General features: G+C 38.7%; 4 protein-coding genes across 5 annotated transcripts; 3 read left to right on the top strand and 1 right to left on the bottom strand.

Moving 5' to 3' along the window:
• The first annotated feature begins 7,645 nt into the window (after window positions 1-7,645).
• Window positions 7,646-12,035, top strand: LOC137715303 (ETHYLENE INSENSITIVE 3-like 3 protein). 2 transcript variants are annotated; one of them, XM_068454583.1, is made up of 3 exons: window positions 7,646-8,055; window positions 8,744-10,556; window positions 10,766-12,035. In XM_068454583.1, the coding sequence occupies exons 1-2, from the start codon at window positions 8,021-8,023 to the stop codon at window positions 10,521-10,523; spliced, it is 1,815 nt and encodes a 604-aa protein (XP_068310684.1). In that variant the 5' UTR covers window positions 7,646-8,020; the 3' UTR covers window positions 10,524-10,556; window positions 10,766-12,035. The 2 variants fall into 2 exon arrangements, with proteins under 2 accessions (XP_068310684.1, XP_068310683.1); XM_068454582.1 differs by lacking the exon at window positions 10,766-12,035 and having other exon boundaries at window positions 7,648-8,055; window positions 8,744-10,692.
• A 2,407-nt stretch (window positions 12,036-14,442) lies between these two features.
• LOC137716506 (lysine-specific demethylase JMJ30) lies at window positions 14,443-17,371 on the top strand. Its single transcript, XM_068455962.1, has 6 exons — window positions 14,443-14,990; window positions 15,217-15,426; window positions 15,563-15,697; window positions 15,811-15,954; window positions 16,681-16,773; window positions 16,971-17,371. Exons 1-6 carry the CDS (start codon window positions 14,529-14,531, stop codon window positions 17,148-17,150), a joined length of 1,224 nt encoding a protein of 407 aa, XP_068312063.1. The 5' UTR covers window positions 14,443-14,528; the 3' UTR covers window positions 17,151-17,371.
• Window positions 17,372-18,528: 1,157 nt separating this feature from the next.
• LOC137715370 (carbamoyl phosphate synthase small chain, chloroplastic-like) lies at window positions 18,529-22,024 on the top strand. The gene is made up of 10 exons (XM_068454674.1): window positions 18,529-18,733; window positions 19,126-19,258; window positions 19,497-19,585; window positions 19,670-19,730; window positions 19,851-19,918; window positions 20,046-20,174; window positions 20,272-20,381; window positions 20,741-21,088; window positions 21,199-21,364; window positions 21,653-22,024. The coding sequence occupies exons 1-10, from the start codon at window positions 18,604-18,606 to the stop codon at window positions 21,700-21,702; spliced, it is 1,284 nt and encodes a 427-aa protein (XP_068310775.1). The 5' UTR covers window positions 18,529-18,603; the 3' UTR covers window positions 21,703-22,024.
• Window positions 22,025-22,664: 640 nt separating this feature from the next.
• On the bottom strand, window positions 22,665-25,307 carry LOC137716505 (IRK-interacting protein-like). The gene is made up of 2 exons (XM_068455961.1): window positions 24,794-25,307; window positions 22,665-24,279 (listed from the first exon to the last, which is right to left on the bottom strand). The coding sequence occupies exons 1-2, from the start codon at window positions 25,031-25,033 to the stop codon at window positions 22,732-22,734; spliced, it is 1,788 nt and encodes a 595-aa protein (XP_068312062.1). The 5' UTR covers window positions 25,034-25,307; the 3' UTR covers window positions 22,665-22,731.
• Between the last annotated feature and the right edge of the window lie 1,469 nt (window positions 25,308-26,776).

The following is a 26,776-nucleotide window of genomic DNA, read 5'->3' as shown; positions in this document are numbered from 1 at the left end:
GTTGGCCTTCCCCATAAGGCTTTAATTTTAATTCATCGGAAATGTATGAAAGTTCAAATCAGTAGGAAATCAACTCTTCCTACATACATACACTTCGTCATTTTTAGATGGTATCAGAGCACCTTCCTGGTGCCTGAAACACTTCCGCTCGATCTCGTTGTTCATCATGAGTGACGAAGAAACTCCTAAACACAAACCACAACTCACAACAACAATGGACATCACTGATCCATTCTACATCCATCACTCGGATCACCCGAGTCTACACCTTGTTTCCAAACCATTGGATGGTGACAATTATTCCACATGGAGTCGTGCGATGACAATCAGCCTCAGCGCCAAGAACAAGCTCGGTTTTGTGGATGGTTCGATAGAAGCCCCGCCAAAAACCGACGCCAAATATTCTCTTTGGAAACAGTGCAATGATATGGTCCTCTCATGGGTCGTTAGTTCTGTTGGTAATGATCTGATGAGCAGTGTCCTATACACGGATTCACCTTCTGAGATATGGGAGGATTTGAAGGAACGTTTATCGCAAGGAAACGTTTCTCGCATTTTTCAAATTAAAAGAGAGATCATTGAACATCGACAGCGTCAACGACCCATATCGGCATACTATACCAAACTCAAAGGACTTTGGGATGAACTAGCGTCCTACAATACCATCCCAGCCTGCACATGTGGAACGATGAAAGCGATCAATGAAAGAGAACAACAGGAACAGGTTATTCAATTTCTCATGGGATTGGATGACTCTTATTCGGCTGTTCGTGGACAAATCCTCTTAATGCAGCCACTACCAAACATTCGTAAGGTATATTCTTTGACCTTACAAGAAGAAAAACAAAGAGAGGTGGCAGAAGGTGGTGAAAGCAACACTACACATGCCATGCACGTATCCAAGACCACCTGGAATAAGCAGCCTCGCAAGCCGAACAATGGTGGCAAGGCATACACCGGTAAGGATTTTCATTGTACTTACTGCGATGGAACTACTCATACAGTTGATTACTGTTTCTACCTTCACGGATTCCCTCCTGGCCACAAGTTTCACGGGAAGGACATAAAGCCTCCCAACAAAACCAGGCGCGCAGCAGCAAATAATGCCCACAAAGAAGAGGGCAAGTCGAGCACCACCAAAGAACCTGTTGATTTGAAATTCACAGTGGATGAGATCAACAAAATCAAGGCTATTCTTCGTGGTGATGGTAAAAATCAGTTTTTTACAAATACAGCAGGTATACCTAATACACAATGCTATTCTTTCTCCACAAACAGTCCAGATTCTTGGATTATTGACAGTGGGGCTACATATCACATTTCATCTTCTTTCAATTTACACGACAAAAGGAGACCACATTCTTCCTCTGTCAATCTGCCAAATGGGTCACAAGCACCAATTTCTTGTCTTGGTTCAATCAAACTCACTTCAAATTTAAACCTAAAAGATGTCCTTTATGTCCCTGGTTTTCGAGTTAACCTGATGTCAGTTAGCAAAGTTACTCGGGGATTAAATTGTTTGATCATTTTCTTCCCTACTTTTTGTCTCTTACAGGATTTGGCAACGAAGAAGATGATTGGATTGGGGAAGGAGCGTGATGGCCTGTATTACCTAGTTCCAATCACAGAAAAATTCGTCTTTCGACAAAATAAGCCTGGGGTCGTTGCTGCTTCTGCATCCACATCATCCAATGTCTGGCACCAACGCCTTGGACATCTTTCCACTGGTCCAGCCCGTGTCTTATCTAGTTCTATTCCTGATATCTTTTTTAATTTTGATTCTCATTGTGATGTCTGTCCAGTAGCCAAACAAACAAGGTTACCTTTTCCCTTAAGTTCTACTTCTAGTATGCAACCTTTCGAGTTAATACATTGTGATATTTGGGGTCCGCATCGTTTGCCATCTTCATCAGGTGCTAAATACTTCTTAACCATAGTTGACGATCACTCCCGATTTACTTGGCTCTTTCTCATGAATTTAAAATCTGAAACACAAGAGAAAATCAAACTATTTTTTGCTTATGTCAACACTCAATTTCAGCGTCAAGTTAAACAAGTACGCACTGATAATGGCGCAGAATTCATATCCATGCGTTCATTTTTTGCCAACTCAGGTACTGTTTTTCAACATACTTGCCCACACACACCTCAACAAAATGGGGTGGTGGAGCGTAAACATCGACACCTCCTTAATGTAGGTCGCGCACTTCGTTTTCAAGCAAACCTTCCTCTCAAATTTTGGGGAGAAAGTCTTCTCACTGCCACTTATCTTATCAATCGCACACCCACCATCGTTTTATCAAAAAAAACACCTTATGAAATGCTCTACACACGCCCCCCCCACTTACATGCACTTACGGGTTTTTGGGTGCCTTTGCTATGCTACACACACCTCTCCTAAACACAAGTTTGATGCTAGGGCTCACAAGTGTCTCTTTGTTGGTTACCCTTCTGGACAAAAGGGGTATCGTCTCTACAATCTTCACACCCATCAATTTTTTACTAGTCGTGATGTGATTTTTCATGAGCACATCTTCCCTTTTGCTCATCATCCTCTCGACACCCAACCTGATGAAGTTGTGCCCGTCATTCCTCTTCCTCTCACCGATACCATATCAGATTCTTCCACCTTTCCACAAGAACCCTCATCTCCCATCATCTCTACTCCGCACACCTCTCCTCCTTCACCGGCCGAAACTGTCGCACCTCTCTCACCATCACCTGTGTCGCCACCATCACCTGTGTCGCCCTCACCACCACCTGCCCTTGGTCGTGGCCTCCGCCCCAGGCAACCTTCTGTGTTACTAAAGGATTATGATTGTTCACAGGTCACCACGGCGCCTTCCACTTCCGCTTCTTCTTCGCGGTCAGGTACTCGCTATCCCCTCTCTCATTATCTCTCTCCTTCACATTTATCATCATCTCATCAAGTGTTTATCAATAATATCACTCGTAGCATCGAACCTACTTCTTTTTCCCAGGCCAACCTTGATCCTAATTGGCAAGCTGCCATGCAGTCTGAACTTGCTGCACTTGCACAGAACCATACCTGGACACTCACTTCCCTGCCTCCTGGAAAACGTGCAATTGGCAGCAAGTGGGTTTACAAGATCAAATATCGCTCTGATGGCTCCATCGAGCGCTATAAAGCGCGTTTGGTTGCTAAAGGTTACACTCAAATTGAAGGCCTGGACTATTCTGAAACATTCGCACCCGTGGCCAAACTTACCACTGTTCGTTGTTTATTGGCCGTGGCTGCTCAACGCCACTGGCCTCTCCATCAGCTCGATGTCCAGAATGCTTTTCTCCATGGTGATTTGGACGAAGAAGTTTTCATGTCTCCACCTCCTGGACTTCGTCGACAGGGGGAGAACTTGGTTTGTCGACTCCATAAATCCCTCTATGGCTTGAAGCAGGCTTCCCGTCAATGGTTTTCAAAGTTTTCTCAAGCTATTCAACTCGTGGGGTTCAAACAATCAACCGCAGACTATTCATTGTTCACCTGCACTACTGCGCATTCCATTACAGTGGTTCTTATCTATGTTGATGACATGATCATTACAGGGAACAACCATGAGGCCATTCAACGGTTAAAACAATTCCTTCATCATCAGTTTCGTATTAAGGAACTCGGACATCTCAAATATTTTCTTGGGATTGAAGTGGCTCGTTCACAGCAAGGCATTTCTATCTCACAAAGGAAATATGTTTTGGACATACTGGACAATGTTGGACTATTAGGGGCATGTCCAGTAGATTTTCCCATGGAACAAGACTTGAAGTTAAGGCCAACGGATGGTGAATTATTAAATGATCCAACCAGATATAGAAGGATCGTGGGACGACTCATCTACCTCACCATAACAAGGCCAGATATCACATTTTCTGTCCAAAACCTTAGCCAGTTCATGAACCAACCACGCAAGCCTCACCTTGAAGCTGCTATGCGAATCTTGAAATACCTCAAAGGGACTCCAGGACAAGGTCTATTTTTTCCATCTACAAATACTTTACAATTGAGTGGTTACTGTGATGCTTCATGGGCATCATGTCTAACGACTAGAAGGTCTGTGACAGGTTATTGTGTGTTTTTGGGGAAATCACTTATCTCCTGGAAGACAAAAAAAACAACATACGGTTTCACGATCATCTGCAGAGGCAGAATATAGATCAATGGCTGCAATCACTTGTGAACTTACGTGGCTTCGTTATCTGTTACAAGATTTACAGGTCTCCCATGCAGCTCCAGCTCATGTTTACTGTGACAATAAGGCAGCACTACACATTGCAGCTAATCCAGTTTTCCACGAGCGAACTAAACATATCGAATTAGATTGTCACTTGGTCCGAGAAAAGTTACATTCAGGAATGATTGCAACAAAGTTCACACCTTCAAAACATCAGTTGGCCGACATATTTACAAAAGCACTAGGAAAGGCATCGTTTCATTCTCTTCTCAGCAAGTTGGGCGTTCAAAACATTCATGCTCCAACTTGAGGGGGAGTGTTGAAATCCTTGTATTAATTATACATTCACTCCATGCTTTGATGCTCCACATGCAGTGCAGAATCCCAATTGGCAAGCATGGGTGTACCTGCCATGTATTAATTATACATCCACTCCATGCTTTGATGCTCCACATGCGGAATCTCAGTTGGCAAGCATGGGTGTACCTGCCATCACTACAATCAAAGGAAAGACAGCAGGGAAGAACATTTTAATATTGCTGAATGTGTGCAGTAGCTGAGTGTGGTGTCGGTATAAAGGTTTCTCCACATGTAGTATAGGTGTAAAAAGCTTTAACCTCATTGTATATAAGTTGGCCTTCCCCATAAGGCTTTAATTTTAATTCATCGGAAATGTATGAAAGTTCAAATCAGTAGGAAATCAACTCTTCCTACATACATACACTTCGTCATTTTTAGAAGTAAATCTCCAAAAGACTACCATAAGCACAAACACATAATCACTACCAATATTGATCGATAACAATAAACGATAAAGGCAACAAAGCTATGTTGGCAACCCTCTAACGATAGTGTAGAATCCAATCTGAATATCAGCATGCATGCTAGGAAATGTTTATTGGATACGCCATGATTTAGTGGGTGACAATTGATTATTTTATTCCTCCAATAGTTCCTATGAAACCAGAAGAACAAAAAAAACAGAGAGACATTGTGGTTGGTGGCGTGTAAATCTTGTATGTATTGTATAATATTATTATAATTACTTGGATAAATGATTTTTAAACCCCACTAATTAAGTTCTCGGTCTTAATGATTTTTATCAACTCCAACTAATGGTTTTTGACTTTTTGTTAACTAAGTACATTCAATTAACTTCACTTAATACATTATAGATACAGTCAAGTGATATTCATTTTTACCAATGATCTCCCTCAACTCCAACTAATGGTGATTACCTAACTAGATTTAGTTAATGTCAGTTAATACATTATACATATGGTCAAGTGATATTCAAAATTGATTCAAACTTGTCATCCGATGTTACTGTGTGACTGAGAATGTAGTATTCGACAAAACTATTGTGAGATGAATATTTGCAAACCGTTATTATTGTACGATATTTTTAAAATTTCTCGAACTCATGACATTATTTTATAAATTCATTTTTGTCAGGCTATTAGTCACTTTGTTTAACCAAAAAAATAAAAAGATGACATAAGTTGGAATTTCATGAAATTTATTACCCTCACCAACAACGGAACCCGAAGTCAGTGAGCTCCCAAAATGCCTCGTGCTAGGTAGGGATGAGAATATACATTTAAGGATCACTCCCTTGGGCGATGTGGGATGTCACAATCCACCTCCTTAGGGGCCCGATGTCCTCGTCGGCACATATGCGGCCAGGATCAAGCTCTAATACCAAATTGTCACATCTCGGCCCAGGACGAATCACTTCCCGGGCCCGCTCCACCACTGTAGCACGATATTGTCTGCTTTGGGCCCCCAGCACACCCTCACGGTTTTGTTTTTGGGAACTCACACGAGAACTTCCCAGTGGGTCATCCATCATGGGAGTGCTCTCGCGCGCTACTCGCTTAACTTTGGAGTTCCAACGGAACCCGAAGCCAGTGAGCTCCCAAAAGACCTCGTGCTAGGTAGGGATGAGAATATACATTTAAAGATTACTCCCCTGGGCGATGTGGGATGTCACAACAACTGTTACCGAAAATGCATAATAATTACTTAGAGCTAGCTAGCTTGCAGTGTCACATTGAACCAAATCCATCTGGTGTTTACTTTTGAAAACGTATTGATTAATTAAGAAGGAAACTTTTAAGGTTTAGGTTTTAGTTATTAAAATTATAAATAGAAGTCACCTATATAACAAGGATTAACGATCGATTTAATTAACAATTGACATAATAGAAATGTTGTTTTTTTGTGATTGAATGGTCATATGTTGGATTTGTAGAAACAACATCTTTGTAAAGTAGGAGTAAGACAACGTAAGATAGACGTCCCCATCCACTCCCCTACACACTCGCAAAGCAAAAATACTTGTTAGCTTAGGGTCGCCCTTTTAACCAAGGAGACCAGTGAGTAGCAGCATTGCACTTCCTAGTGCAACAACGGACATCGTGAAAGTATTTCAATAAAGTTTGTGCCTCATCAAGCAAGTGCCCTCTCCGACAAATATAAGATCTCTCTTTTACAAATAGCTAAAAAAATGCTATTAGATTGTAGTATTAATTGTTGAAAAACATTAAACACTACTACACCTTTGCCAAATTATTACGTCACTATGCCGAGTTTTTGTATAGCGGTAATTGTTTTGATTTAGTTGAAATAGGTTCATTTTTAACCCCTCGTGTGTTTTATATATATATATATATATATATATAAATATATATTATATATATATGTTTTCTTTTCCTTTCTTGGATCCCAATTAAGATATCTAGTAGTATTGACCATGTATGTAGACCAAATAACGGACAAATACATCTAGCTATTTTCTTCATATACCAGCTAGTAAATATGAAAAATAAAAAAAGAAATTTAATAAAAAATAAAAAAAATAAGGTAGTAAGTTGCTAATTGCTTAATTAGCGAGTGGTTAGTCATTTTTGTTTTCTTTTTCTCTTTTACAAATATAAAAAAGAAAGAAAAAAAATGGTAGCCTTATAAAATGATACATTGATTAGTTAATTTTTTGGTTAAATTAGTTAACTTCATTGTATGGTTAATATTTCTTTACACATTACGAATTTTACACGCCACAAAAAAATAAAAAATAAAAAAATTGAAGATTAAAAAAATACACTGTAGAATTGTACATAAAATAATAAAAAATAATTCACTCAAATTTCAAACGTAAAAATCGAGAATGCACTCACATTAAAGAGAGGTTTAGAGCCATAAAGTATTTAGACGTGAGCCAAAATGTTACGCCTCAAATGTGTGGTCAGAACTTAACTAATAAATTTTCTATTAAAATAAAGTTAAAATGTAGAGATTATCATGTTAAACATAATTAGTGTATTAAGTGATATTTAAAAAAAAAAAAACAAAACAAAACCCTCTTGAAAAATCAAACAAAAACGACGGTCATCCACAAATTAATAATTTCCTAGACGCGATGCAGGGGATCGAGGCCGCTGTATCGGCAACTCAGAGGAGTTCTCATCCATTTGTGACGCCCTTTTAGTCGATTTTTCGGCCGACGAGGACAATTCCCAATTCGCAACTGGCATTTTAGCATCTCCATCGCTTTCTCTCTCTAAAAAATACATTTGCTTTCTCTTTCCTCTTTTAATTTCGCATTGAATTTTTTGCCCTTTTAATTTTCGGTACAGAATTTGTCCAGCCATTTTGTATCCAACCAGTTCCTTTTAGGGATTCAATTCCCCCATTTGGATTCGCCCTTCAGTCCCTTATATTCTCGGCCTCTTCTGAGAAGAGAGAGAATTCAGTGACATAAGAGAAGAAGAAGAAACAAAAGGTCAGATTTTTAAGGTTTGCAGCAATCTTTGGATGCAAATTAAGATTAGATGGGTGACGTCGGAGAGATTGGACCTGATATCAGGTAAGAATTTCAAATAATTTTCTTTTGGGTTTCATTTTTAATCATTTTTTGGTGTGCCTAGTACTTCAGTTTTAATGGGGTTTCTGTAAATTTTACTTTTTTTATGTTTCATAATTTTTTGATCATATTTCTTGTTTGTGGTTCTCTCCGAATTGTTTGCATGTTGATCAAAATCTGCTGTATTTAACGATATGAGGAATTGGGGATGTGGGTTTTTTTTTATATGTTCTATGTGTGTGAGATTTTGGATTTTATACTATTTGTTTCATTTGTTGTAATCTAATTGTGTAGGAACTATTAGAGGTAAATCATAGAAAAAGACGGGTTTTTTTTTTTTTTTTGTTGATAAATGTTGGATTTGTATTGTCATAATTTCCCAAGCTCTGTTTGGCTGCTGAGAAAGTGTGGGGAAAAAAAAGAAGAGAAAGTGTCCACTTTACCAAGACTAATACAGCTGATTGCCTTTGATTGTCATAATTTCCCAAGCTCTGTTTGGCTGCTGAGAAAGTGTGGGGAAAAAAAAGAAGAGAAAGTGTCCACTTTACCAAGACTAATACAGCTGATTGCCTTTGATTGCTAAGAAAAAAAATTTTCGTTTCAATTTCTTGCCGTCAAGTACCTCAGTAACCAGACACAGCGGGTTATTGTAGTTTTACTGATTGGAGCATTTTTTTACTGCTAATGACAGTTCGGATATAGAAGAAGACTTGAGGTGCGATAATATTGCGGAGAAAGATGTCAGTGACGAAGAGATTGAATCGGAAGATTTGGAGATGCGAATGTGGAAGGATCGAATCAAACTCAAAAGGCTTAGAGAAAGGCAGAAACTTGAAGCTCAACAAGCTGCTGAAAAGCAGAAGCCTAAGCAGACCTCTGATCAGGCTCGTAGGAAGAAAATGTCAAGAGCACAAGATGGGATTCTTAAGTATATGCTGAAGCTGATGGAAGTGTGCAAAGCTCGTGGTTTTGTGTATGGTATCATTCCTGAGAAGGGCAAGCCAGTGAGCGGTGCTTCAGATAACGTCAGGGCTTGGTGGAAAGAAAAGGTGAAGTTCGATAAGAATGGGCCTGCAGCCATAGCCAAGTATGAAGCGGAGTGTCTTGCCATGAGTGATGCAGATAATAATCGAAATGGGAATTCTCAGAGCATCCTCCAAGATCTACAAGATGCAACTCTTGGTTCTCTATTGTCTTCTTTGATGCAACACTGTGACCCCCCTCAAAGGAAGTATCCGTTAGAAAAGGGAGTTCCACCACCTTGGTGGCCGACAGGAAATGAAGATTGGTGGGTCAAATTAGGGCTAGCCCATGGTCAGAGTCCTCCTTATAAGAAGCCGCACGACCTAAAGAAGATGTGGAAAGTTGGAGTGCTAACTGCTGTGATAAAGCATATGTCACCTGATATTGCAAAGATAAGGAGGCACGTCCGCCAGTCAAAATGCTTACAGGATAAGATGACAGCAAAGGAGAGTGCAATTTGGTTAGGGGTTTTAAGCCGAGAAGAATCCCTCATTAGGCAGCCTAGTAGTGATAATGGGACATCTGGCATTATTGAGATGCCACAAAGTGGCCGTGGTGAAAAGCAAGCTGCTGCTAGCAGTAACAGTGACTATGATGTTGATGGTACTGATGATGGGTTTGGGTCGGTTTCTTCATCCAAAGATGATATGAGGAATCAGGTGACGGATGTAGAGCCATTGAGCAAACTACGCAATAATTCTCGTAATAATGTCCAAGATAAAGAGCATGGTGAAAAGAAACCGCGGAGAAAAAGGGCACGTGTCAGAGCAAGCCCTGTCGAACAACTTCCTGCTCCATCTCACAATGAGCATCTACATGTTCGAGGTGCATTGCCTGATATAAACCACACTGATGTACAGATGATTGGATTTCAGGTTCATGAGAATCAACAGGAAAATGGTGGCATTACAACTTTACGGCCGCTGGAGAATGATCTTGATGTCCAAGCACAAATACCAGCGCCTGAGTTTAACTACTACCCTGGTGTACCTTCTCAGAATGTAATTATGACACAGGGCATGCATGTTGGTGGAACACCCTTGCTTTATCATGGGGTGCAAGATGCTGACATGCATCGCGGAGATACATTTAACCAGCATCATGGAGATACATTTAACCTCTATAATCCATCGGCACAATATCCCCCAAGTCAAGACCAGCAGCTGCCTCAGATTGTAATGAATAAACCGCAGATTATACCAACGGATGGAATCCATGTACCAGTACATAGAAATGGAAGTGAGATTGCTGGAGGAGATCCAAATTTTGTTCAAGACACATTTCAGAGTGAGCAAGACAGAACTGCCAATGCTAACTTTGGGTCTCCAATTGATAGCCTGTCATTAGATTATGGATTATTCAACAGCCCATTCAACTTTGGAATTGATGGCACCGGTTCATTAGATGATCTTGAACTCGAAGAAATGATGGAGTACTTTGCGGCATAGTCTATTAGATCCTATATCCGCATGGCTTAGATTGTAAGTCATGTTTCAGTCTTATATTCTACCCTTTTTTATAACCTGTGTTCAGAATTTGATCAAGTGATTCTTATTTGTCATTGTTTCTCTGGCATCTTGTTAATAACTAGGCTTAATAATTTGATCAAGATTCTTACTTCTCAGTGTCTCATGCTACCTGTCTATAACTTGTGTTCAGAATTTGATCTAGATCATTTTTTTCGTTTTAGGGACTGGAAAAATGTTGCATTCACCCCCCACCTGGGAATAAGTCTGTTGCTGTTTGTGTACAAATTCTTATATGGGTTTAATCATTCGTGTATTCCGAAACTTTAAGTTATGATTTTCTTTTTTTTTAGAACTCGTAATTCTCCAACCAAAGTGAATGACGTCTGAGTTTTCTCCAATAATCTTCAAAAAGAATGAAATGTCGGTTTCATTTAGATGAGTTGATCTCTTAGACTGGGTAAATGACTAAGTTATGATGATTTCTTCATTTCTTTGCACGAGATTACTTTTGATACAGCAATGCTGATATCTTGATGCTCATATTACGATGATTTCTTCATTTCACGAGATTACTTTTGATACAGCTATGCTCATATCTTGATGCTCATATTTGTAGCTGTGACTGTACTGCATCCATTTTATTTGTTTTTCCTGCAATTTGACTTCCGTTTTTGGCAATGTGCTTTATTCACAAATTCACAAAATGCCTGCTTTCGTATTAGTCCTTGCTCACAGTAAGGTGGAAATGGTATATGCTATTATGTTGTAGTATCTTTGTGTAAAGGAATTGAGCCTAGTTTCTTTAGCGTATAACCGAGGCATTCCCCCCTCCCCCGTATAGAATAGATCGAAGTTAGAAACGAATGACATCCTTTGAATTAGGATCATATGAAGGTAAGCAGACCAAATGATAGCATGCTAAAACACTAATCCCCTTAGAAAGAAAGACATGGTTTTTAAGTTCAGTGGTTTTCAAGTCACAGCCAAACGGAAGTTGTTCCACCTGAACCCTAGTCCAACCTCCAATGTAAGGACCCGGCCTTACTATGAGAGTGCCCTACGGATGACGTGGTCATGCATCATGCTGAGGAGTTTCTCCAACTTATGAGAAAACTATGCCGGCTAAGACCTGATCCATCCAAGGCAGCCTTGAATCATATGAATATGTCTCTGATAGTTGCACCTTGCTTGATGATCAAGCCTCAGCAGTTTCGTTGTGAGCTCAACTAGGTCAGATGAAAATCTAGATATCTTGACTAGGTGTTAGGTCCAAACACAAGATAATATGCTGGACCCTCTCGGGTGCTCAACCTATTTCACTCATCACGTTATCTGGTAATTTGCGTAATCGGTGAAAGAGCAAGAAGGGCATATGCACTCAGTTACAAGACAGATTCTTGTACAGGAATAGGAAAAATGAAGATTTTTAAAAGGAATTTTTTTACTATAGTTGTGATTTTGATTTCTTCTATACATGCCCCTATTTGTGTATTAAAAGGACTTAAGTAGAGCAACCTGACTGCATGTTACATCGCTGGTCCAACTACCCTCACAAAAACAAAAAAAAACGGGTGCTCGTGAATTTGAATACAGTTTCGCTTTGAATAATGTTATTTTTACCACATTAATATACCACATTAGTGTACCACATTATGTGGCATCTGATGTGACTGTCCACATCATCTAAATTAATCATAATTTAATTTAAATTAAAAACTATTTAATAAACCAATAATAAAAAAAAAAATCTGGAATTAAATAGTGATTGTGGCATACGAGAAGTCTCTCCTTCCTTCCTTCCTTCCTTCCTTCCTTCCTTCCCTGTTGCATCTTCTCCCGTTTCTGCTTCCACCCCATTTTTACTCCTTCCTTCCTTCCTTCCTTCCCTGTTGCTTCTTCTCCCGTTTCTGCTTCCACCCCATTTTTTTGTTTCAGACTAGATTTTTTCACGTTAGTGTGGATACCACAATCTCAACTAATTCTTAAAAGGAGTAGATGTTTAATCAACAAAATTGAAAAATGAAATGCCTATATCCAAACACTGCTTTCTAAAGATATAAACCAGAAACCAATTTCTTCCAAGATTCAATCTTGCAATCCTGCAGCAACGCTTATAGCTCAAGAAGAATGCAGAGGAAGTTAAGCAAAAAGTGTCTAAAAAATTGAAGCAAAAATTGAATCTTCCAATATTCATAATCTGATCATGAAAATGTTTCTACTTTTTTTCACATTTACAAGTTGTAGAACAATATTGATTGAACTGGTAAATCTACTGTATACAAAAAATGTCTAAAAAATTAAAGCAAAATCCAAATCAGAAAAAAAATACAAAAAATCTTAGAACCAGAATCTTCGTCATCTAACTGCAAAAGCAACAGCATGAGCCCACCATTTGAGATTGTCTTTCATGTCAATTTCATTCTCCAATGCAGGAAACTTCCAATTCATTAATGGATTCTCTATCTTCCTCTTCTCCTTGATCTTTGCAGCCCAGGAATGATTCTCTCCAAGAACCCTTCTGGCAACACACCCTCCAAATCAAAGTCGTCAACTCCGAGGACCTGCTTTATTTTCGCATCAACCAACGGCTTCAACTCCATTACTTCGTCTGCTTCCACTAATGGCAAGGTTGCAGAAAAAAATCTGGGCTGAAACAAAAAAATGGCGTGGAAGAAGAAACGGGAGAAAAAGCAACAGGGAAGGAAGGAAGGAAGGAGACTCCTCGTATGCAACAATCATCATTTAATTTCGTATTTTTTTTTATTATTGGTTTATTAAATGGTTTTTAATTTAAATTCAATTACGATTAATTTAGATGATGTGGACAGCCACATTAAATGCCACATAATGTGGTACACTAATGTGGTATATTCATGTTGTAAGAATATTATTACTGTTTCGTTTTAACCTCAGGTATGTAAAATCCTCAATGAACGTAGTCCCGCTCCTTTTGACCTTGTGAGAGTGTGACCAACTCTTTTGACATTATAAGTGTGATTAATCGCAGGATCTACTCAAAATTTTTCTCATCCTTTTTCTTCCCATCAATAATTTCATTGTTCCGAGGGCATAATTGTAATTAAAAGTGAAATTAAAAACCAGACCAGTGTGATCAACTGGGCCCCAGTTGAAATCATTGGACAAAGGCAGTTGTCTCTCCCCCTCACTGACAATGCTTTTTGAGAAATATTAAAAAAACATCTTAACAAATTAGATTCTTCATCGATGCCTTAATATCTTAAGTTTTTGTCATAATTTTATAGTATTAGTTTAAAAATTAACGTTAAAATATGAAACGGTAAAATATTCATATAGAGTCACACTTGACATAGTTTTTCGCATTTCTCATGCTTTTGACAACGTCTTGTCCTGTGGCGATAGCTTCAGGCCCACCCAACCCTTTCATTAATGGCATTGATACAATGATTGTCTAAATTTCAAGAAATGTGTAGATAAAAACAAAAATGCATCCCCAATACATTTAATAATTTGATTTCCTCATCAGCCACATAAATCTCTCAACTATTTTTTATCGACGTGGACCAAAAATATAAGAACAAAAAAATGTAAAAGGAAAAAATTGAAGAATAATGTTATTCATATTATGTTTTTGTACTCCATTTTCATATCATTTTAGGTGATATTTAATGTGGATAGTCACATCATTTGAATTAATCAAAATTTTAAATTTAATTTATTATTTAATAAACTAATAATTAAGAAAAATTAGTTAATTAAATGATGATTGTGGTATATGATGAGTCTTTTTCTTTTTTTTCCTTTGATTTTTCAAAATTTTCAAATGATGTAGATGTCCGGTTATTATATAAAATGATATAAAAATATGATATGAAAATATTTAGCAAAATGGAAACGAAAAGTGCGCCAGCACGTCACATATACACTTTCAAGTTTTAATCAACAAAATATCTTTTCGTTCTCAGCTAGAAATATCTCTCCTCTCTCACTCCTCCTCCAACCGCCATGTCTGCCGCCAACTCCGACCACCACCTCGACACCCCAATCCTCGATTCCGAGTGGACTCAGCTTATCCAATCCATCTCCAAGCAAGGCGGCTACGCCTACGTCAGAATGGCGTCTCGAGCCGCTGCTGGCGACCTCCGCGCGGCGGAGGCTGCTCGCGAGATGGCTTGGGAGCAGCTCCACTCGGGTCCCTGGCACTCCGTTCTCCCCGTTTGGCGCGACGCCTACTCCATGGCCTGCCTCCACGTGTCCAAGCTTCATGTCTCCGCCGGTGAGTTCAGCGACGCTCTCCGGGCACTCGACATGGGCCTCATCATGGGCGGCCCGCTCTTGAAACCCGACTTGCACTCCCTCGTCACTGTCGTCTCCGCCAAAGCCAGGGCCGCTAGGGTTTCTCAGCAGCAGCAGAAATGTCCCAATGCGGACCGCCGATTGGTCCGTGACGACGTCGTCTCTAAGGAGGTGAGGTTCGTCATTTCACATCAAAATTCATAGCCTTTTATTGCTTATAGCTCAAAGGCAACATCTTGCTTCTAAATTCATAGAATTTATGTTAATTTCCAAATTTAAAAATATCCCAATTCCTAAAGTCCTCTGTTTTCAAAAGGGTAGCTTTGAAATTGGTTTCTGATTACTGGGTTTTGCAAATTACCATTTATTTTTACCGTGTTTACTTTTTGATTGGCAGTTGCTTGGAGTTTTGCCCAGAAAGTCACTTTCTTGTAAAATGGTTGTGAAGAGATCAGGCCTGTCTTTGGAGGGGTTTTTGAGTGAATACTTGTTACCAGGTCGCCCGGTTATAATAACCGATGGTATGGATCATTGGCCGGCCAGGAGTAAGTGGAATGACTTGGATTATCTAACAAAGGTTGCCGGTGATCGCACCGTGCCAGTTGAGGTGATTTTCTTCATAATGTAGTAGTACTGGACCACTGGTTTGTTGAAAATTGATGCTTGATTGAATTACTTTCTTCGTTAATTCGTTGATTTTTGTTATATAACTGAAAATTGGTAAAGTTTTGAATGCACTGTAGGTCGGGAAAAATTATTTGTACCCGGAGTGGAAGCAAGAGCTTATTACATTTTCCCAGTTTCTTGAGAGGATTCAGGCGAGTGGATCTACTTCTGCTGCCCCAACATATCTTGCTCAGCATCCCTTGTTTGATCAGGTGTGTTCATTTACACCGTTACCATGTTTTTAATGGCGATACGCCTACTTGTTGGGCTGGACCGCCCCAATTTTCCACCTTCGTATTTCTTATATCCCATTATTGATATGCAGATAACTGAGCTACGTGAGGACATATGTATTCCTGACTATTGTTTTGCCAGTGGTGGCGAACTAAGGTCTCTAAATGCTTGGTTTGGTCCAGCTGGGACAGTAACTCCATTACACCACGATCCACACCATAATGTTTTTGCTCAGGTATATTAGATTTGAGTAATGCTACACTTACGACATTTGTCCCACCTTTCTAATAGAGGTGGGGCCCACCAACACATGTGGATCCCATATCTTTTTGAGAGGTGGTACATATGTGGTAAGAGTTGCATTTTCTTATTAGATTTAGTTTCCTGAATTGAGTATTTACGTCATGATGTTGCCTTCTGGAGTGTTATACTTTACTTACTCAGTATAATAATCATTCAGTAAGCTGGATTTACCATCAAATTGTTTCAGTTATGAGTTCCAAAGTTAGTTCATAGTTTTTCTAGGGGAACAAATCATTTGTAATGGGATAGTCGTGTGATGGTGGAGATATGAGTGTCACGGAAGGAAAGCAAACGATTGTAACCTAAATGCATTGTCACAGACCTACATTGCCATCTTTAAAAAGTAAAACCATGTGCATATTTAAACAAGCTGGTAATTTCATAGAACATGCCTGGGTGCGCTGGCTCCAAAATATGTCTTCAACATGTTGCTGCCAAACCGTGTCTTCAGTGCACATTGCAGAACGATTTCAATGTGCTGAATCATCATGAATGGCAAGAATGCTTTGATGCTTCATTCCAGGCACATAATGCTGTACTTGATTGCGTGCCCGAGCACATTTATCCGTTGTCTGTTGGTATATTGCTGTTGTTTTCTTGTTAATAGAATAAAATGATCCAAACAATTGTATGACTCAAATCCATCCCTCTTTTTCAGGTAGTTGGCAAAAAGTATATTAGGCTCTACCTTGCATCATTGTCCGAGGAACTCTACCCATACACTGAGACCATGCTATGCAACTCGAGCCAGGTAATTACATTCTCGACCTTATTATTTTGTTGTGTTTACTGATGCTACGTTATTTTTCTGTTCTAAACAATGAGTGCCTTGCCATGCATGCCCATTCCTATATCTCTGATAAGGTCAATGTAGATTATATATATGGGATTGGATTCTCTGTTCTAAAGCTCAAATATATTACTGATTGAAAATACATTGGTTTGAAGGTTGATCTAGACAACATAGATGAGAACGAGTTCCCAAAGATGCGTGACCTGGAATTTCTTGACTGCATTTTAGAGGAAGGTGATATGCTTTATATCCCACCAAAGTGGTGGCACTATGTGCGATCTCTAACGCCAAGTCTCTCTGTTAGCTTCTGGTGGAGTGAGCATGAAAGTTCATAGCTTTTTCGGTGGAGTGAGTATGAAGTTCGTAGCTTTTGGTGGACGAAGTATGAAAGCTCAGCTGTATCTTGCTTATGTTTTTTATCATTGGTATAAACAGGGCACTTTGCAACAGGATTACATTCTCATTGATAACCAATTCTGCTGAGTTTTACAGCATATCATAAGACTCACAGAGGTTTCAATTAGAAGCAACTGTTGCAACATTTTTGAGGATAACATTTCAACATCTCTCTCTCTCTCTCTCTCTCTCTCTCTCTCTCTCTCTCTCTATATATATATATATATATATATATCATTGGAAGCTATTTTGCTCTCGTTTTATTAATCGAGTCAGATTCGTTCAATTAGGTTTACGGTGTTATGTGTTAATGGATATTTTCTGAGCATGTTACATGCAGTTGATTTGTACTTGCATTAAGTATAATGATCATTTGCTAAATTATTCTCGTCTATTTGGTAAAATTTCATTTGGTTTTGAGTCCACCATTTTCTTCTACTGTGTATGACATTGCCGCAGCTGTAAGAAAGAAAGTCTTCCAAAGCGCCTCACAAGCTTTCCTTCTCATTTTCTTCCCTTTCTCCATCTCATTCATCACCCACCCAACCCGTATCCGCCACTATCTTCCTTCAGAACCTCGCAAATCTTCCCCCTCGCCACCTCCGCGCAAAACTCCGACCTGCTCGACCGGCGTTGAAAAACTGTTCCGTAGCCATAGGCCACCCGGAGTAAGGGACTCATTTTAAAGTGCCAATAATTATTTTTAAAATTTAAATGCCAATTCTAAATTGGCCTTTGGCATCATGTGGTCAACGTTAATTTATTAGGTCTTTTATCTCACATTTTACATTAGTTTTGATGAGGAAAGTTTCGAACTCATGACGCAAAAAAAAAAAATTTAACACCCTCTTCACTAGGATATTGGAATTTGAATCTTATGCATGTTAATTTATTAGTTGCTTTCCTAAGCTTTAACTCTTATTGCATTTTTTTTTACAAAAATACTACTCTTATCACATTTTTCATACTATATTTCTTTCATTTTTCTGATAGAGATGAGACACACATTTAGGCCCAATGAAATATGGTACAAATGAGATATAAAAAAGAGGTAATGTTAGGAAGACTAAATTTATAGACTAAATTTGCAAACTAAATGATGTGTTACCAATAAGAGTAAGCACGTTTATCAACGTGTAAGTAATAAACCAATCATCAACTCATATATCTTTTAGTTTTTAAAATTTTATTTACAAATTTAATCTCTCTAGCATTACTTATAAAAATATTATAAAAATATAATAAGAATGGCGTTTTGTTTTTTTTAATGTCTGACCACTAAAAAAATTATAATGTATCGTACGTATATCCCCTTTCTATTTTCTACTCTCTCTCTCTAACACAGACGCATAGCGAAGCCAAATAATCCACAGCCGCAACAGAGGGAGGAGTATGGCCGCAGCAGCTATGGAATTAGCTCTTCTAAATCCGTGGACTTTATTCCATCCCAAGTCTCCAAACCCATCAAAGCTCAGAGCTTTCACCATCCGATGCTCCTCCGCCACCTCAACCACCGTCCCAGGTTCTGCTCTGCCGTCACCTCTTGTTTCAATTGCTTTTCTTTCACTCTTCCAACTTTCCCAATACATTAATGCGCATGAATATTTAAAATATTTGTTTTATATTAGAAAAAAATATTGTGTCCTTACAGTAATTAGATGATAAACAAGTTAATTGCGTGCCATGGAACTTCAGTTTTATGTCCAGGAATGTGAAAAAAAAATTAATAAAAGTGAAAAACAAATGATGGGTTTATTCAGTTTTATTGAAATTCTTGTTCTTATGCTCAGAATTCACTCTCGGAGGTTTATAATCTTGATTGTTGATAATTTCTTTATAATACAGATTAAATTGGTAGTTTTATTATAAAAAATATATGGTTCTGTGTGTTTTGTATTGTTTGTTGGGGTTTAGATTTGGCAGAAAGACCTTGGAAGACCTCAGATGCTAGGCTTGTGCTTGAAGATGGTTCAATCTGGAGAGCGAAGTCGTTTGGCGCTTCAGGGACCCAAGTTGGTGAAGTTGTATTCAATACATCCTTGACTGGGTGAGATACTTATGATTTTGTATTTCCCAGCAATATTTCTTAACATTTGAACTTTGGTGTCAGGTTCTTTCCGTTTGTGGGACTTAGCTGCATATTTTAACATTGTAACGTAAATTTGGTACTTGTATAAGTGGAACTAGTTACCTCCTCCGTGGTTCGGTATCAATGTCGAGGAATTCATAATTTCAGCCTGTAATATATGGGGTCTGATATACGGGCATTTTACATGTTTACGCAGGTACCAAGAAATTATTACAGATCCTAGTTATGCTGGTCAATTTGTCCTGATGACAAACCCACATATTGGAAATACTGGTGTAAATTTTGGTAGGTTAAGTTTTCTTTCTCAAGTTTTGAAATTTATACCGTCTTAGATATGCTGAATTCTGCTATTGGTGTCATCTTTATCAGATGATGAAGAATCAAGGAAATGCTTCCTTGCCGGTCTGGTGATCAGAAGTTTAAGCATCAGGTGACCAATTGGTCCTTCTTCAAATACTGCTATAGGAACATTAATATCAGCCATTTCCGTGATTGGGCTGTGATGCTCAGTTTTGACAATAAACTACACTGTGTGATTGTTAATTTGCAGTACTTCAAATTGGAGATGTGCAGAAACAATTGGTGATTATTTAGCAGAAAGGAACATCATGGGAATTTGTAAGTTAGACCTGGGCATTGATCTTTAAGGAACTAATAATTTGCAGAATCATGTTAATTGGTGTGCTATGCTGTTTGTGTATGACTTCTGACGTTTTGCTTTTGGTGCTGATTGATTATGAAACAGATGATGTTGACACACGTGCTATCACCCGAAGATTAAGGCAAGATGGAAGCCTTATTGGTGTTTTAAGCACAGAAAAGACAAAATCAGATGAAGAACTATTGGAAATGTCTCGTTCGTGGGAAATTGTTGGTAAGTATTTGTTAGTTAAATAAGTCAAAGGATGTAACAGAAAAAGAAATCAAGTTTAAGGATTAAAATTCCAAGGTTTCTTGTTTTAATTTTGCAGGGGTCGATCTAATAAGTGGTGTGTCATGTAAGGCCCCTCATGATTGGGTTGATAAAACAGATTCAGAGTGGGCATTTAACTCCAGTAAAAGAGATGGAGATGCATTTCATGTAAGTCAGTATTGAGTTAAATTTGAATTACTAAACAGAATGTTTGGTATCATTTTCGTTCCTTTGTTTTAAAATTAACGAGAGGGGAAAAGGAGAGGAGAACAGAGATGAAGGAAAAAATATATAGGATGGTTTTGGAAGTAAATTGTTTTTTAGTTCTAATCTAATTGTATCCTATTATGCATACTCTTTTTGTCACATGTCACATCTCTTGTTTCTCTCCTTCCCCATCCCTTCCTTTATCTCTTTAACTATAAAGCGAAAGGCAAACACATTTGCTAGAGGACCAGTATTGTTCTGATGTTGGTACTTTGGTCTTAGTTGACCTTTTATCTTATTCCTGTCTGTCTGAATTGTAGGTGGTTGCATATGATTTTGGAATCAAGCATAATATTCTCAGGCGCTTGGCTTCGTATGGTTGTAAAATTACTGTTGTGCCTTCAACATGGCCAGCATCAGAGACTCTTAAATTGAAACCAGATGGGGTCCTTTTCAGCAATGGCCCCGGAGACCCATCTGCTGTTCCTTATGCTGTTGAAACAGTCAAGGAGATTCTTGGGAAGGTTCCAGTTTTTGGAATTTGCATGGGCCATCAGTTGCTTGGCCTGGCATTAGGCGGTAAAACTTTCAAAATGAAGTTTGGCCACCATGGAGGAAATCATCCAGTCCGTAATCTTCGTACTGGACATGTTGAGATAAGTGCTCAGGTATGTCAATGTTAGAAATTTATTATGTTCGAAAATTTTGAACTGTCTAAAGTAAACATGTCGAAGTAATGGACATATATGAACCTTTCCATCCTCTAATTTTGTTGCAGAACCACAACTTTGCAGTTGAGGCTGGATCACTTCCAGAGGGTGTAGAAGTAACTCATGTCAATCTCAATGATGGAAGTTGTGCTGGCCTTGCCTATCCTGCACGAAACATCATGTCTATTCAGTACCACCCTGAAGCATCTCCAGGACCTCATGATTCGGACTACGGTAATGTGAACTATGTTTCTACATACTAATAAGTAAACCTTAAATTTACTAGTATTATCTGCCGAAGATGCTTGCACCAATTAGAGATATGCACTTTTAACAAGAAATCTAGGAATTTCATCACCTACTGAAAGGTGAAGCTAAAGCTCATAGCTACGAGAGCTTTTCTTTTTCCTGTTGCTTCTTTCTAGCTACTTTTTATCGCCCTTATGGTACCATTTCTTTACAATTTTACATACCGTGTAATGTTAAATTACAAAAATGTTAAGGGATTGTTTTTTACTGCAGTTTTCAGTGAATTCATAGAGCTGATGAAGAAAGTAAAAGTAAATGCATGAAGGTATCTGCACTGAGCTTCAGTTGATGGACGCCGTGCCCTGAGGCGGCGAGGGTTCAAATGGTCATACATAAATCCGGCCTCTTCTCGTATATTTGGGATTAGCGTTTGCAGTTGCAGAAAAATAGTTATGAGTTCTTCCTCTCTTTTTCTAGTCATAATGTTGTTAGCGACCGAAGTTTTGAGACGAGTACTTGCCACCCCTGAAGTTTTGCTCTATTTGATTATTTTGTCCTTTGTTTTGTATGCTGTAATTGGTTCGGTAGGACGGTATTTCTGCGTGCTTGCAATACAATTTCAGTCATATTTTTTGTGCTCAAGAATCCATAGATTGTTGAGATTGTCTCACTTATAAGCAGGTTCTGGTTGAGGAGGAAAAACTTGGGTCATACCGCCTGATCAACTGACTAGTCCAACAGCCTAATGAACTGATGGCACATTGCTGGTACTTTGCCCCGTAGACTTTCACTGATAACCCTATGAACACAATATCAACATTTATATAATGGCCTAATTGGATTGTTAGTCCTGGTGGTGAGGAAGATAGACCCTCTGGTAAAAAAAATCAGGAGAAACGCATGTGGGGAAGTCCTAACGTTTAGAATTAAAAGTTTTGTCAACTCTCCGTTAATTGTTAGAATGTGAGCCACATGTGCCCAAAACTGAACTCTCCGTTAATTGTTAGTATGGGAGGCTAACTTTATATTTTTAGCCTCACATGTGAGGCTTAGGTGCTAACAATTAACAAAGAGTTGACAGAACTTTTACTTGAGTTTAAAGCCTAACATTACCACGGGGCTTAAATCATAATATTTTTACCACAAGCATTATCTTTCAACTATCTTATCATCACAGAGACGATAAATCCAATTAAGCCTTGTATAGTTGAAGCATCGATGGTAGTTGAATAGTTAATCCATACAAAATAATTATAAATAAATAAAAACCTAAAGAAGGCAATAATTGATTGATAAAAAACTAATATATATATATATATATATATATATATATATATATTGAAAAGAAGGGATCAATTTACTGAACCTGCAGACATATATCTGCAAAGAACCTTACACCTTAAAACCCTATCCTGCACATAAAACCCTGGCACTACCATAATCTTAACCCGGCTCGGACCGTACGATCTCTGCCTGTCCGTGAACATGTCTTCCATGTAATGTGGATCAAAGCTCCTATTCTCCTCCACCCTCAAAATCCCGAGAGGCGGATTGAACGAAAATGCAAGCAAATGAAGCAACCAAATGCACTTGGTAGCAACAAAGAATTCTTGAAGAACCTGCTCCGGCCACGGCCTTGTCCAATTTAGTGTTGTAATGATGTAACTCATCTTCTGATCGCAAAACTTACTGAATTCTTCGCAGTAATACTTCGTTCCCTTTCTTAATACTTCGTTCCAGCTCAAGTTTCTGAGGGCAACGAAAGAAGAAAACTGCGCTTGGCGTGCTTGGTGAGGGTCTAAAATCTTCGGCGAGCCATTTTTCTGAAACATACAGTTCTCGAAGTCTTGGTAGAGTGACTGGTTGATGATGGCTTCCAAATGGTACAACACTTCCTTGGAGTGCTTAGAACTCAATGACAATTTGAACGGCTCGAGAAGCATGTTCAAATTATCCACCAGGGTGTTATCTGTTACTTCGATCTGCGCTACAAGGATCTTGCAGAACTGTTTTACAGACAGTCTTGCTTCCGATACTATCTGTAAGAAACCTTCCACCATTACTTCCTCGCTGACCGGCATTAGGTTTTCTGCATTCCCATCGTTGGATTTGCCACTCTTTGGGAAGTTCCCAAGCTTTTCAGGGATTTGGGAATTCTTGGTATGTGTTGCTTGTCTCAAAGCTCTCTTCAGCTCTTCACAGTAAGTTTCCAAGTAGTCCATCTTCTGTTTCAGCTCCCCGAGCGAAGATCTCATCCCCAAAACCTCCATTAACGCGGCGTCTCTCTGCTCATTCGCTTCTGTGAGCTGTTTCCTCAACGTCTCAATTGACATTATCCCCAAGTCCCTATAAACCTGAGAAACTTCCTCTGGTTCTGTTCGGTTTGGAGAGCTTTCGTTCTTGTGCTTCTTCCTTAACTTGGGAAACAACCACGAAATGACTCCCCGACTCTTTGGTTGTGACCGAACAGAAGAATGTGAATCTGTCAACGGCACAACACTGTTAGAATTCCTGCAGTTCCTCGTCCCAACCTCCGATTCACTTGTTATGATCGCAGGCTTGCATCGATTACAAGATGAAACCGAGTTGAAATCCCCCAAACTATTTCGCCTTCTCGACCTGAAGTATTCCTTGGCAGGCGACGTTTGAAGCACAGTGATGTTGTTTGCACATGAAGAGCTTGTCACAGATTTGTGATCCTCAGCTGGACAAGCATGGGACTCTAAGTTGGCAAAATCGGAAGGAAACCCTTTTCTTGAAGATGAGTTTTCTTTGTAATTTGATGCAACTGTTTCATCCACATTTCCTTCTAGCCCGCCATACTCGTCCCAATTCTCGGATAACCTTCGATTCATTGTCGGAATTTGTTGAAATCCGGGCAGTGGTTCATCTTCATAACTCTGTAAAATGTCTCCAAATTTAGTGAACTCTTCCAGCACTTATTAACCGCAAAATACAATCTTATTATTATTTTTTAAATACGAAGATCTAAACTACTCTAATATACGAGGGGAGCGTTCCAACTTTTTAAGGCCGTTACCAACTGGCCTAACTCAAGTATGCATAAAATACAACATTTCAGTATTGGACTTGGGTTGTAAAGGGTTTGTGACTTTCACGCTCTAATTTTCCCCTCCTGTCGTTTCTTTTATATCTTCGGGATTCGCTTTTGATATATCGAAAGAACAAAAGTTTCTCACAATAACAAAGAAAACAAAGCAAATTCCATGCTAGAAAGAATGAAAACGAAGTAGTGGCACGCTCGCAACACCCAAAAAAAAAAACCACCCTCTTTATAAACTAAAAATATTTATTAAAAGCAAAGAACAAATTGTATGACAGTAGTAGAGAAACAAGAGCAAATTCCGGAAACTAGAGAACGAAAAATGAAGAATGTCCAAAATTTCGACTCACCGGAGTGAAAACGGGGTAGTCCAGAGCAGAGAACTGGGAGGCAGGGCGGGAGGCAGGGGAAGAAGAACGGAACCTGAGATTTGCAGGGCTGCTTCCTTGAACCAGAGCAGCATGGAGAGCTCTCAGCTCCACTGCTTTGGCAACGGCGGCTTGGATTTCCTGCCTCCTGACATCGTTTTTGACATTGGAATTATTCTCTTGGGGTTGAGAATTGTTAGTATTTGAAGTAAAAGAAGCCATGAAAAACAAGAGAGAAAAACAGAGGAGGGCAGAGGAGGAGTGGGGTGAGAATGAGATTGTTCAGGGAGAGATAAGAACAGAGAGAATGAAGGAGTGGGAATCCAATGGTTGGGTGTGGTATGCAGAGATGATCATATCCACAGTGGAATCTTGGAAAACCAGAAAATTTGACAGAGAGAGAGAGAAAGAGAGAGAGAGAGAGAGAGAGTAGGGGCTACCCTAAGCCAATGAGCTTCTTTGTCTTGGTTCTTATGGATTTTGATAGAATGAGAGCATGTGAAGCAGAGAGAGAGAGTGTGAGAGAGAGAGAGGGGTAACTCTTCCTCGATGTAGGAGGTATGGTTTTGGTATAAACTAAATTGACCAAAATGCCCTTGGGGCCATGGTTTCCTAAAATAACCATGCAACCAACATAAGGTGGTGGTACTACTGTGAACATGATTGCTTGGTTCCATGAGAAGTTCTCCACTCTATGTTCCACTACCCTAACAATTGTTTGAACTTTGAAGAAGTGATGAATGATGATGTCCACTTTAATTGTGAAATACTTTATGTAATGATAGCAATTGATGATCTAAGTGAGTTGGTCCTTTTAATTTCATGTGCATATTGATTACACATGCTATTTTTTCTTTCAAAATGGTCAAAGAAAGAATGAAAATAAATGTGATTAGCTGACGTACAAATAAAATACAAAACAAACTCATGACGATAGTTTAGTTTCAGCTTGTCAAAATTGAAAGTCAAAAACAATAACGCATGGGTAAATTGCTCATGAAACTATAATTTTGTATAAAATTTACATATGAGAATATATATAAGATAAAATTTTGACATGGTGATACCTTCTAATCCCCAATAAGTTTAGAAATCATTTGGCATTATATTGTCCTTGACTATATTTACATTTGAGGTAATGCGAATTCTATTCTAGAGATTTTAATTTTAATAATAGAGTATTTATCTATGTCTTACCGTCATAATAAGAATCAATGGTAAAGTACTTATCTTTGTAGTTACAGTTAAAGTAAAAATTAACGCTAAAGTACTTATCTTTGCACTTACGATCATAGTTTGATTTGCACACTCATTTAGTATGAGAAGAGGGTACTTTGGTCCATGAAAAAAAATTTCCGAGCTGTCCAATCCAAGGGCCGAAAGGGAGTGGGGGTTTGAGGACAGAAATATCCAAAAACCTTCCAAACACTCATTGTCTTGCCTTTCTGGAATTAGCGAATCTTGTAAAGTCCAGTGCAACAGAGGGGACCAAATTAATGAGAAGAGATCCTCTACGGATATCTTCCGTTAAGATTACCGAATTAAGTAATATGAGTCTTTGAAATTTTATCTAACGGTAAAAATTTATTATAGCTTTTAAAGGGTCAAAACAGATGAACCGTTGGATGAAATTTTAAAGATTCGAATCACTTGATCCGATGATCTTGATGGAAGAGATCCGAAGAAAATCTCTTCTCCAAATTAATGGGTCATCAACTTGTACTAGTAGATTTACCAAGCTGCCCATGCTTAAATTTTATGTTGGCCTCATGGGCATGTAAGAAGGATGGGTAGTTTGAAAAACGCAGGACTTAGTTTATTGGAAGGTTTAATGTATTAGGGCTCATTTGTAAGTATATTTAAAATAACTAAAAATGTTTTTGATAAAAATGTTTCTGAAACTAAGTTTTAGTAAAAATCAAAGTGGATCTTAGAAGAGCACTTAAAGTAATTCCTGTCGGAAAC

Source organism: Pyrus communis, chromosome 14 (assembly GCF_963583255.1).
Source record: "Pyrus communis chromosome 14, drPyrComm1.1, whole genome shotgun sequence".
NCBI classification, from domain to species: Eukaryota; Viridiplantae; Streptophyta; class Magnoliopsida; order Rosales; family Rosaceae; genus Pyrus; species Pyrus communis.
The sequence above is the reverse complement of the archived record's forward strand: the minus strand, read 5'-3'. Positions and strand labels throughout refer to the sequence as shown.